Below are 13,514 nucleotides of genomic sequence, written 5' to 3' on the forward strand. Positions count from 1 at the left end.
CGCCCGCGGCCCGAGGTAGGCCCGGACCCAAACCCAGGCCACCCCGGGCCGCCCACGGGCTTCGGGCCGCCCATGGGACGCGAGTCAATTTTACACTCTTATCAATGTGAATGTTAACATATCAATGTGAATATTCACATTGTCAACAGGCCGGACCGGGCCCGCCTCGGGCCGCCCACAGGCCGTGGGTGTGTTTCGGGCAGCCACGGGGCACGGGCTAATGTTACACTCTTATCAATGTGAATGTTAACATGTCAATGTGAATATTCACGTTGTCAACGGGCCGGGCCCGTGCCGGCCCGGGGCCGGGCTTCGGGCTGCCCACGGGTCACGGGCTAATTTTACACTCCTATCAATGTTAATGTTAATATGTCAATGTGAATATTCACATTGTCAACGAGCCGGGCCGGGCCCACCCTGGGCAACGGGCGGGCTTCAGGCCGCCCACAGGCCACGGGCCAATTTTACACTCCTATCAACGTAAATGTTAATATGTCAATGTGAATATTCACATTGTCAACGGGCCGGACCGGGCTCGCCCCGGGCCGCCCATGGGACGCGAGTCAATTTTACACTCTTATTAATGTGAATGTTAATTTGTCAATGTGAATATTCACATTGTCAACAGGCCGGGCCGAGCCCGCCCCGGGCCGCCCACGGGCTGTGGGCTAGTTTCGGGCAGCCACGGGGCGCGAGCTAATTTTATACTCTTATCAATGTGAATGTTAACATGTCAATGTGAATATTTGCATTATCAACGGGTCGGGCCGGGCCCACCCAGGGCAGCCCACGAGCCGCAGGCGGGTTTCGTGCCGGTCACGGGCTGCGGGCTAATTTTACACTCCTATCAATGTGAATGTTAACATGTCAATGTGAATATTCACATTGTCAACGGGTCGGGCCGAGCCCGGACCCGCCCCGACCCGGGCCCGGGCTCGGGCCCGGGCTTCAGGCTGCCCACGGGTCATGGACCAATTTTACACTCTTGTCAATGTTAATGTTAATGTTAATATGTCAATGTGAATATTCATATTGTGAACGGGCCGGCCCGGGCCCGCCCCAGGCGACGGGTTGGTTTCAGACCGCCCACGGGCCGCAGGCCAATTTTACACTCCTATCAATGTGAATGTTAACTTGTCAATGTGAATATTCATATTATCAGCGGGCCGGGTCGGGCCTATTTTTGTGGCTTGTGGGCCGGCCTGGCCCGACTCGAATTTTTCCGGGCACCCACGAGGATCGACATGAGCCGGGCCCCTACACATTGACAATATAAACATTTATATTGACGGTGTGAACATTCACATTAAGGGTATTTTGGTAATTATGTCACCCATAGGATTTATTGAAACATAAGAAAATAATGTGAACTAAATGGAACATAAGTAGATGAAAATGGTATTTTGGTCTTCTTATCTCAAATTGGACCTAATGGAATAGTAAAAAAGAATATGGGTTGGATGGAATAAAGCTCTTAGAAAATGGATTTATCAAAAAAGCTCCCTATTATTAATTTCCAATTGATAGCATAAAAAATTTAAGGGTTTCTCGTTTGGTGACTTACTGTTTTAGTTTAAAAGTTAAAAAGTTACTAAAAAAATTAAAAGCTAACAACATATATCAAAAAATCAAAAATTTCATTTTCTCTTTACATTTTACATATTTTTTCATAAAAAATTAAAAATTTATTTCAAACATATTAATTTTTTTATTTCATATTTTAACTAAAAAAATAAAAAAATTATTAAAATAGTATATTTTTAAACGAGATCTAAATGAAATAAAAATCTATTTCGAATCCGACCAGACCTGTCTTCCTGTTAGAATCAGCCTAATGTCGCCTTTCTGGGCCCTCCACTGATCAAAACTTGCTCTATCCCTATCCATATTAACGTGATTGCTATGTTTTTGTGGCTATTGATAAAAATATATATTTATACATAACATGGTTTTTCAATAAAATCTCTCTATTTGCCCAATAAACTATAAATATAACAAGTCACATTACAAATAAACAATATAATAATATGGTATTGCCGCACCTTATGGGGGTGTTTAGTAGCGATTATTTTAAGTTAAAGCCTGATAATTAGAAGGCATCAGTTAATAGAACTCCTTCCTCAATTTCTAAAAAATTAAAATTTTTCAGTTTATTTAAGTTGTTTATACCAAATAAGCTATAAACAAAAGTTGTATCAAACAGTCTGTCACAAATTTTTAAATTAAAATAAATTATAAGCCTACTTGTACAATCCCCACCAAACACCCCTATAATAATGTTAGACATATTATTGTGGGGAGTAAAAGTTTGGCCCAAATATCTTATGCCCAAACAACCTAAGAAGAAAAAGACCCAGCACAATGACAAGCCCAACGCATGATCGACTAAACGAAACACAATGTAGTCGATCACTATGATCAGCCATAAGAGGCATGATCTAACTGATCTCTAAGAAGTGACCTCTGATGAGCGTCATCCGTTTGATGAAAGAGGAGATATCCAACGACATACGATAAGAAGAAAAATACCTAGCACAATGACAAGCCCAAAGCATGATTGGCTAAAAGAAACACAATGTAGTCGATCATTATGATTAGCCATAAAAGGCACGATCTAGTTGATCTTTAAGAAGTGACTTCTAATGAGGGCCATTTGTTTGATGAAAGAAGAGATATTCAACGCCATACGACAATTGCAAGTTGAACACCGCTTGACTATAAAAAGAGAACTAAGCAACATTCTATGTACAGACATACAAAACAAACAATTCATTATATTTTCCTATTGCAAACGAGCCGAGTTGAGTTTTGCTGAGCTCGAGCTCGGTTCGTTTGCTTATCGAGCTCATTTATTGAGCTCAAGCTCAACTCGATAAGTAACTGGATTCGAGCTTGGCTCAGCTCGTTAATATTAATGAAACTCAAGCTCAGCTCGACTCGGCTCAATAGGATTTTATTTATATTATTTAAATAAAAAATATTATGTATATTATTTAATATATAAATATTGTTTTTATATTATTATTTAATATATAAATAGTATATTTACTATCTAATTTAAATAAAGATAAACGAGTCAAGCCCTTAACGAGCTGAACTGAGCCTGTTCATGAACAGTTCGGTTCATTTGTAGCTATAGCGATTCCGGTTTTGACCTGTCTCTTGGGGTAGTTCGAACTCAGGTTGGTGTGGTTTTGAATAGTGATTCATATCTTGTTTCCCCTATCTTCCCTTTATTTTTGGTTATCGGGTTGTGATTGTGTGTTTGAAACAGGTTAGTTGTTTGTTTTTCCAAACCTATGTTGTCTAGAATTTTGGTCTTTCGCTCAAGCGGGATGTGCAAACTGTCAGTACTGTGCACACCAGCAAAAGTACTAGAGGGATGTTTTTCACGCTGGAGCAGTGTTTCCTATGCTCGAGCGACTTTTCTTGTGTTTGAGCGGGTTGTCTGTTGTCTGCTGTTTGCATAAATATTGAATGTTGGTATTCTGCAAGCTCGAGCGGGCTCTTCTTGCGCTGGAACGGAACCAAACCTTGTGTCTGACCTCGAGCATCAACTTCTCTGCTCGAGTGGACTGCACGTATATCAGATTGCGAAAACATCATTTTATATCACTTTTTTAGATCTATTCTTCAAAAAAAGCCCTAAAGTGAGACCCTCTCTCTTTAAAACTTACCTTCTCTCTAGATTTCCACCTAGATCTAGTGATCTATCTACCCTACTTCCTTTGATAAAAAGGTAGAGCTTCTTAAGATCTTTATTTTGAACCAATTGAAGTTGGATTTCGACATTTTTGAAGTTTCATCCTTGCTTGGCTCATATTTTCTCTTTGAGGTAGGGATTTTCTATACTTTGTTATGGGCTTTAACTTAGTTATTTGTAATTGTGTAACAATTGTGGTATTTCGGAGTAATTTGAGCAAACCTAGGGTTTGGGTGAAATGTAAAGGAGGGGTTTTTGGTGGAAATGAAATAAATGAACATGGGATTTGAAAATGAAGTCTTGTGGTGTCAAAATGGGTGATTTTGGTACTCGGGTTGATATTTTGAAAAGGGGGATTTTTGCCCTAAAATGACTATCATATCTATTTTGTATAAATAGTTGAAATTGGTGTTGTAAACATGGAATTGAGTGAGTATTGGAATTGAAAATGAAATGCTTCACATCCTTGGAAATTTGGATTAAATTATTTGTTTTCAGATTGTATATCTGTTTAGAAATATCTGTGTTGGGCTATCGGTGGAGGATAGTTTTGATTGTTGTAGAAATTGCATGTGGATTAGGTGAATTAAAACTAGTCCATAGTTGATTATCATTGAATATGATCATGTTGTGAATACATTGTATATGTATGATTATTTGGGAGAAAAAAAGGGATGTACTCCATGTGTGATTATGTATTTATATACATTGCATATGTATGATTGTTTGGGAGAAGAAATGGGAAGGACTTCATTAAAATTAAGTTGGCTGGAGTATCCTGGATGAAAGTCCTGAAATTTATACATGAGTGTCGATCTCGAGGATGAAATATCCGTAAAATGGCAAGTTGAAATTATACATGGATGTCGATCCCACCGACGAAATATCCATAAAATGACAATTGGAAATGTTTTGTGTTGAATGCGAAATTGTTAAACCATTGAGTTGCAGCCTCATTTGGACTGCTGAAAAATAATGAAGTTGGCTCATGTATTGAAAGGAAATGAAACGGAACATGGACTTGATATTTTATGACTATATAAAACGTGAATGTTTTATTCCTAGCACTTATATCTTTGTTCAACTTCATATACTGTGTTAGATTGTTCCTACTAGGCTGTGGCTCACCCTATTTGGGAAAATCATTTTCAGGTAATAATGGCATACCTCCACCAATGCAATAGCATCGAAGGGACTTCTTTTGGGAAGCAAGGGGCTTCTATGTTTTGGTTTTATTACTTGTATAGCCTAGGGCTTTAATTGTAAGAGCTAGTCTCATTTTTGTTGTAACCAAGCCAAGACTTGGAAAGGTGTAAGCCAATAGGGCATTTATTTATGTTAAACTCCTTTGTATTATTAACTTTATGTAATGAAAAGACTATTTACTTTGATTTATGCAGTTATTAATATATGTTTGGAGTTATATTTTTGTATTATTTTGGGAGCGTGACAGTAACCTTATGTATGATCAAGATATTTGACTCGATCATTGGAGAGTCTTCCCGACCATTGTATGTTGAAAAGATATCTAACTTTGGGCTATTTTGCAGGATAGACAAAAGCTTGGACACACCTTTTCACTACCTACATGTGGAAACAAATCCATCCTCCACAATTATTTTATTGCATAAATCTTTATCTCTTTCACAAAAATGGCAGGCAAATCCCCCAAATATTATTGATGATTTATCCAGTGAAATATAGTTTTAAGGCCGTAAAGTTACTCTAACACAAATGAGAGAATGAAAACATAGTCCAGTAAAAAAGGATAGGTAATTCTTTATCCTTAAGCCTTCCAAAATCAAGGCTTCGACAAAGAAAGGAATGGTCCATGCATAGTTTAGAAGAATGCTTGCGTTCAATGGCAAGAATAAGGGCTTAGTTGTCTGGTTTGATAATTCCATCCAGAGTAAGGCCTTAACAATTTAGGAATTTTAAAATAAATTATTAACATGAAAGGGTATACATTTTTGCTTCTAAACACAGAGTCTATATATATCCTACTGTACATACACTAATTCAAAATCAATCACAGCCTTACCAAAGGAAAAGACATGACATCTAACTATTAAAAACAACTATAGATGGATATTGGTCCACACAATAATATTTTTCAAATCCAACAGCAGTATACACAACCATGGTTCATAACAATATATATACACATAAACAAATGGTCTCTTAGATCTACGTACTTAATATGCAGCCCAAACCAAGCAAATCTTAAATTAAAAAAATAAAATCATTGTTGACACATCCAAATGAACAAATAACCATCATTCAGCATATTTGTGACATACTAGCGAACATAATGATAATGAGCCAAATTTTCTTTGATAATCTGAACTCCCACGTAAAGGCAGAGCTAACCTTGGTTGAACATATCACAATATTGAATCACCTGTAAGCAATTTGAACAACTAAACCAAGTCAATAACTGTACAGTTACATATTTTTATAGTGTTACACTTTTTCATCGAGATGTTACTCAACAATAATAGATCATATTATATTTCATTTTTTTTTTTTTTGTAACATTTCGGGAAAAAAAAAAAAACATTATACTACCATAAAATATGTAACTGTATTACAAATTATTGTAATTTCATTTTAAAAACCACAATTTGTCTTAACACTACAAAAACAAATTATGTAACATTTGTTACAAAAATTCATGTCGTTTACTTAAAAAATACTTAACTAGCATTTCCTTTGATTTGGTTATATAACTATGTATAAGACATGGTCTATATTAACTTTTAAATACCATTTTACTCAAATAATATAAATATTAATGTTTAAAACATATGAAATCTATCCGGTGATATGAATATAAGAATTACATGAATATGGTACTTAGATGTATACTTACGTTGGACACTCATACTTGAGTTCATATAACGTAAGGTTGAGAAGAATTAGCTAACACTTCCAACAAATCACTAAAATCACAATACTTCGCTGTGTCGGCGGCCAATATTATAGTGCGAACTAGTCTCCAATACCAAACTTCATGTAATTAATTCTTGTGCTATTTCAAATTCTATAAATTAGTAGAAACCCTTTCAATTTATATTTCACCATTAGAATTACAAGTACGAATTACTACTGCACATTACTAACATTAATTAGTAAGTCTATGTTAGATAAAGTTAATAATAATGAATATGAAGGTTTTGGATGACTATAAATAAGAGTCAATGACATACCTCTTCATTGGAATGGAAAGATTTATTGATTTTCTCTCTTACATCAGGGTCTAAAAGAGGGCATTCTTGTATTGACAATTTTACTGATGTTGGCAATTTACACCCAGAGCAAAAGCTTATCAGGCGTGGTAATTTTTCAAGGGAAACCATATCTAATTGAGGGGGCACGGGAATTTCAACTTGTTCACTTGTTGCTTCATCTCTTGAAACTATTCCTTCCCCTGCATTTGATCCTCTAGTTTTGAATATCTCTTCTATAGACCAACATCTTTGTATCTCAAGTGATTGTAGATTCTGCAAACTTCCAAGTAGTTCTGATGGAGCAACATACAGTAATTCTTTACACTCGTTCACATACAATCTTGTTAGTTTGTTGAAGGAGTTGGTTGGAGGTGTTCTAATCCATATCTGTTTAATGTTGTTCACGTCCCGAATAAACAACTCTTTCAAGCAAGGAAACACAACCTGTATTATTGATAATAACGCAAGGAATAAAGAAAAATTAATTAACTTCTATTAAAAAGAAGAAGACAGATAAAAAGGAAGAGCTTCAATCTCTCAAACAAGTGAACCAACAATAAGTTGTATAAAAAATTGTTACTGGCAGTTTAATTTTTTATACTTTCCTCTCATTGACCACAATCAACAATAGGCCTGATTTGATTTTTGTTTAATAACAAGATACAAACAAACAAATTAGAACTAGTCACCCTTTGAAAGTGTGAAAATTCTCTATCTAATGAGGACCACGACTGAATGTAAAAGTAAGTATTCACTCTCTCTCACAATAGAAATTTTCACATGAAAAGGTACATTTGAATTTCTAATCACCACTGCGAGATGGACGATTTATTGGTATTATTATCATGCATATTCGTGAATTTCTAGTTCACCAACCTAATTGCGTCTTTTTAGCATGTCTCCTAATTCTGTTACAACTATGAGTATCTCCACTATGATTTGCATAAACTTGGTAGAGAAATATTTAATGAATTTGGGGAAGAGCTATTTGGGGTTTTTTTTGGCTATTTTAGTCACAAAAGACAAAATATGCTATTTTAGCCACAAAAAACAAAATATCACATCCAATCCATAACCATTATACTCTTCTCTCACAAAAAAAAAGCCAAAAAAGCTAAAAAGCCAAATAGTCCTTCTCAAACCAAGCTTTTTAGCCCAGGCTAAAATAGCCAAAAAAGTCAAAAAGCCAACCTACTTCCCAAACAGAAGCTTTATTATTTTAAATTCCTTAATTGGTTACTGATTTTTTTAGTTAAGAAAGTAAAAAAAATCACAAAAAAATCAAAGCCAAAAAAGTTAAAACCTCACAATATACATATCAATTATTCGCTTTTTTTTCTTACAATTCTCTATTCAACTCATTTTAAACATACTAATTTTTTCACTGCATTGAAAAATCAAAAAGCTACTAAATAAGACAATTTGCCAAATAGGGCCTCAGAGTGGGTTTGTAATTTTTTTCCACAAATTAAAATATCTCAATTAGTTCTTGTAGATAGAATTTCATTGAAAAAAATAATTAAAAAATATATATGAATTTTTGAGATGTCTGAAATAATGAAAATAAGCAAACAATTTAAAACAAATAGAGTAATATAAAATGAGTAAATAGAATTAAGCAGAAAAATGTCTATTTACCTCTTAGTTATTTTTGAGACCACAATTTTATTGGAAAATTTCAAGTCTCTAATACTATATTTGATTGGAGGATTTGAAGAGGGATTTAGAAAAAAAAAAGAGAAAATGTATGTAAAATTAGGTGAAATGTAATTATATTTTATTCATATTTCACTTATATTTTCCCTTTCTCTTTCCAAATTCTACTCCAAATCTTCAAACCAAACACGGCGTAATAGTTAGGCTTGGCTTATTTATTTTATTTTCTATTTTACCAATTGATAAATGATTAATTAACATTTTACTTATTGATTATGTGGCACCTTTTGTGGTGTGATATTTTAGCTTCAACTCTTATAGATAGGAGTTTGATACCTTTTGTGATGGTGTTTGTTTGTCCCTTGTTATAGGGTTTGAATGTAGATAGTAGTTGTCGGGCTTGGGATTGGCTGTGTTAGGTTTGGTGGTTGTTGAATGTCTGGTTCTTATTAGGCTAAGGCCCCGTCTATTCGATATATAAGAAACAACTCAAGCTCAACAAATACTATAATAAAAAGCCCATGATAGAAACAATAAACAACACAATACAACGTGAGTTTTTCATAAAAATTGACCCCCTAACTTTTTAGATAGAAGTGTAAAAAAATGGTCAATTAAACTAGCCCGATTAACTAGGCTTAGGTCTCGTTTGGCATGTAACAATTTTAGTCTAAAAGTTAAAAAGTTACTAAAAAAATTAAAAAGTCTATAACCTATAACAAAAAATCAAAGATTTCATTTTCTCTCTACTTTTTGTACATCTTTTCATAAAAAATCAAAAAGTCATTCCAACATCTTAGTTTTTTTAACTCATATTTTAGCTAAAAAATAAAAAAGTTACTAAAATAACATGTTTCCAAATGAGACCTTAGTTAATTATGCCCTAGTCATTTTGTGGACACTAAGACGTGTGCATTCAATTAAAAATTAACTTTTTGTTATTTAATTTTCCACATAAAAATTAAATTTTTAACATAAGATTCATCCACATGCAATGGAATATTAATTAACAAATTAACACACTAACACACCCTCCAATTTGCTATTCAGCAAGTCCAATCCTACGTAATCAACAAACAAGGCAATAAATTTTTTTTTTCTCAAATTTAATTTTTAAGTATTCATGATGAATAAACTAGAATTTCAATTCTGTGAGATCCACTTTTTTTTTGGTTAATATTACTTGCATTTTATGTTGTATTTTTGGATAAGAAGAAGAAGATTCTAGGTTTAGTTCCTGAGGAAACCCATCGGAATGTAACCACCATAATTGCAATCTAATATTCTCACTCGTGCTGTAAATTTTCCTTTGAAAAAATTGAACAATTTGACAAAAAATAATTATATAACTATTTCAATATCTATGTATTGTAATATTGTTTACCATAAGGGGTTATGATCCACCCGTCCCCAAATTGACCACCAGTCCCAAATTGACGTTTAAACAAAGTTAACAATTCTATTAACAAATGTTGTCTTGGGTTTAGGATAAATTTTTGCTTTTGTTCTAATACCAGATGTTTTAGGACTTTGTTTTTACAAGTTTAAATAATTATACTATGTTTAGATCTAGAATTTAGGAAAAGTAGAAAAATGAAAATGAAAGTATTCGTACTTGTTCATTTTTTTACATTAAAAAAAGACAAAGAAAGAAAAGAAAAGATACATTGGAGAGCTATTCAGCTTGCTTGGTTTCATTTTTTCAAAAACACTTTTCAAAAAATTTTACTTTCGTATTTTTTTGTTTTTACTGAATTTTTTTAATATTTTAAGCAATTTTTTTACTTTTTAGACACACTTAACATAAATACACCTTGAGAGGGTAATTTTTGGGAAAGAATTGGGCCGAGCTGTGAGTTGGGCCCTGCGGCCCAAAGTGTGAAGGAATCGATAAAAAGCCGTAGTGTAACTTCGGCCCATAGAGGTGAGATTACTCCGGCTCAGAGAAGAAATAGTTACTTCGGCCTAAGGAAGAATAAAGCTACTCCGGTCGGAGGCAACTTGGAGTTAGGCCGGTCTCAGAATTAGTCCGGTCGCGATATGTACAGGGAAGGTTGGTTTCAGGATTAGTCCGGTCGTCACATACTATGGTTAGGTCGGTCAGAACTTGTTACTGGGAAGGTTGACCTAAGCACACCAAGGTTGAACAAGGGCAGCCGAAGTAATGAGTTAGAGGAGAAGACCGAGCTAAGGATAGTTCGGCCTTGTATGTGGCTCAGCAGAGCCAGTGTTATTTCGGTCATGTTATAGTTCGGCCATGAAGAAAACCATCCCACTTGGTTTAAGCAGTGGGGAGGGTGTAAAAGGATAAGCATTATCCTTAGGAGAATGAATCCTAGGAGGACTCTGCATGGAGAAGTGCAAGTCCTACTAGGATTGTGCCACGGGAAACTTATAAAAGCTCACAAGCATCACCTTGGAGGAGGTAATTGAACACAATCTTTCTGAGAACTTAGAGCTTTGTCTATTTGTCAAGTTTTCTGACTTAGGCATCGGAGAGGTTTCCGGCACACACCCGCCGGCTAGCTCACGTTTGTGTTTTCAGGTGACAAAGCGACGTCGTACGGAGGAGCGTGGACTTGGTCAACAGGATTATACGAGGAGAATTATTTCCTCCCCGTACAATTGGCGCCGTCTGTGGGAACAACAGACAAGAACAAAAACCTCTTGACTAAGCTTCTCCTTTTCTCATTCAATGGCACACATTGAAGACTTGCCGCAGTCCGCCGTCGACGGACAAACTCCAGAAGGGGGCGCAAGGCGTGAAGGATTACCTACCGTCCCTCCCATGGCGGACTTGGAGCCCCAACAACATAATTCCAGGAGGAGTGCCAGGGGAAGGCGGAATGGCAGCCCTCGTCACTCTCAAAGTCCCGACAGGCAAAGGAGGAAGATTGATCCTCAAGCCCTGGAAGATCGCGTAAAGGAACAGGATGAACTAATTCGAAGGATGGCGGCGGACATGGAGACTTTAAAACGCCAGATGAAGACTAAAGATGTGGCGACAGGAGAGGGGCGCAAGCATAAGACGCCCCCTCGCCACTCAGAGAATCGTAGTAGGAATTCTACACCCTCCCAAGGAGAGAGCAGAAGCCTCAGGACAGGCGACACTCACTCCTTATCTTCAAGAACTCGTCACTCCAGGTCTGAGAGGACGAGATCCGAAAGATCATACACTGAAGGAAGCACGTATTGGCCTTCACATTCACACCAAACCAGATCCAGACAAACCGAGCTACCCAGGTCATCCGACTTACGAACCGTGCTAGAAGAAAAAGCACGATGCAAAGAGGATGCCAGGGCAAGGGATCCACACCGAGTTTCGGCCTTACAACGGTTGGCTCCTCGGACGCACGGAAGCGTCGAGGTTGGAATGCCAATACCACGATCGGCCTACGAACCAACGGACAAGGCATTGGCAAGACTACAGACTTCGCCGTTTGTCCCAGCGATCGAAAACGCTCCCCTACCATCAGGCTTCCTTCAGCCGAAGTTCAATACATATGAAGGGAAGACGGATCCGTATTCTCACCTGAGCCACTTTCGCCAAGTCATGGCTGTGTACAGGCGAAACGAGGCCCTAATGTGCATACTCTTCCCATCAAGCCTGGGCGACTTAGGCCTGACTTGGTTCGAAAAGCTCCCAGAGGGTAGCATAGCCTCCTGGGCCCAATTGGCAGAAGCGTTCGTAACAAGGTTTCGGACAAATACTAAGACACCGGTGGAGATAGACCAGTTACTCTCCATCGACATGGGTGAAAAAGAGACCCTCAGATCTTACAACAGTCGCTACTGGGAGACATTCAACCAGATTGGAGACTGCCCCACCAATCTAGCCATTGCACAATATAAAAGAGGCCTACCAGTAGGAAACCGATTAAGGGACTCGATCACCATGACGCCACCCCTCACCATGGAGGCCCTGATGGAAAGAGTGCATCAGCACATCAGGGTAGAAGAGGATGGCGCGCGTGCTAAAGCAAGATCAAGCACAACCGCAGCACCGGAAAAGAAAACCCCTGCCAAAGTCAACACGGTTGACCGAAGTAACAAGAACGGACGTGGCAGACGAGATAACGGAGAAGACCCAGACAAAAGATGGTTGAGAATCCGCACTGCCATAACAACGGTGTTCAAAAAACCAATATATCGGATTCTGAGCGAAATCAAAGACAAGCCTTTTGTCAAGTGGCCAGCCAAGCTTGGGGAAGCTCAGAAGAATTACGACGACAGATCACGGTGCACCTTCCACAAAGAAAAGGGGCACCGAACTGAGAATTGCACGCCACTAAGACAGCATTTAGAAGAATTGGTGGCAGCAGGCCACTTGGACGAATACATTGAAGGAGGAGCACAACCGGCCCCCCAAGATCATAATGACCAACCCAACAGAATGCCAAACGATGCACCACCACAAGGCATTATCAATGTAATTCATGGAGTTTTTGAACCTGAGCGCGTATGCGAGCTTAGAGGTTCGATCAAGAAGGCTGAGCACTTTAGGGAAGTATTAAGTGCCCAACTCGCCATCAAGAAGGGGAGGACAGAGGCAACAAACGTCATGTCCTTTTCGGATAAGGACTTGGAACGAATTTACTGCCCCCATAATGATGCCCTGGTTGTCACTCTCCGAGTCAAGGATTTTGACGTCAAGCGGATTCTGATTGACCAGGGTAGTTCATGTGGGATCATGTATTACGACACATTCAAACAACTAAAGCTGCAAGACAAAGACTTGGCACCTGCAGTTTCTCCCCTGATCGGATTCAACTCCATGCCAGAGTGGCCTGTCGGCAAAATAATCCTTCCAGTCAGAGCGGGAAGTGTATCAAAACAGGTGGAGTTCTGGGTATTGAAGGTCCCCTCCACCTACAACATCATCCTGGGCAGAACATGGCTGCATGCCATGCGTTCGGTAGCGTCAT

At 37.8% G+C, this 13,514-nt stretch overlaps 2 protein-coding genes across 7 annotated transcripts in view; both read right to left on the bottom strand.

Moving 5' to 3' along the window:
• The window catches only part of LOC145788939 (putative disease resistance protein At5g63020), a 143,750-nt gene that overhangs the window by 99,869 nt on the left and 30,367 nt on the right, over positions 1–13,514 (bottom strand). The gene's annotated exons all lie outside the window — the stretch shown is intronic.
• The window catches only part of LOC114262109 (uncharacterized), a 44,910-nt gene continuing 37,188 nt past the window's right edge, over positions 5,793–13,514 (bottom strand). For all 6 annotated transcript variants that reach the window (XM_082883897.1, XM_082883892.1, XM_082883896.1 and 3 more), the window contains 2 exons: positions 6,913–7,377; positions 5,793–6,104 (listed from right to left, as the gene is read on the bottom strand). In XM_082883897.1, the coding sequence (XP_082740023.1) occupies positions 6,069–6,104; positions 6,913–7,377 (501 nt within the window). In that variant the 3' untranslated portion in view covers positions 5,793–6,068. The remainder of the gene's footprint in view (positions 6,105–6,912; positions 7,378–13,514) is intronic.

The sequence above is a fragment of the Camellia sinensis genome, chromosome 8 (assembly GCF_055761805.1).
Source record: "Camellia sinensis isolate YWXY chromosome 8, ASM5576180v1, whole genome shotgun sequence".
Classification (NCBI taxonomy): Eukaryota; Viridiplantae; Streptophyta; class Magnoliopsida; order Ericales; family Theaceae; genus Camellia; species Camellia sinensis.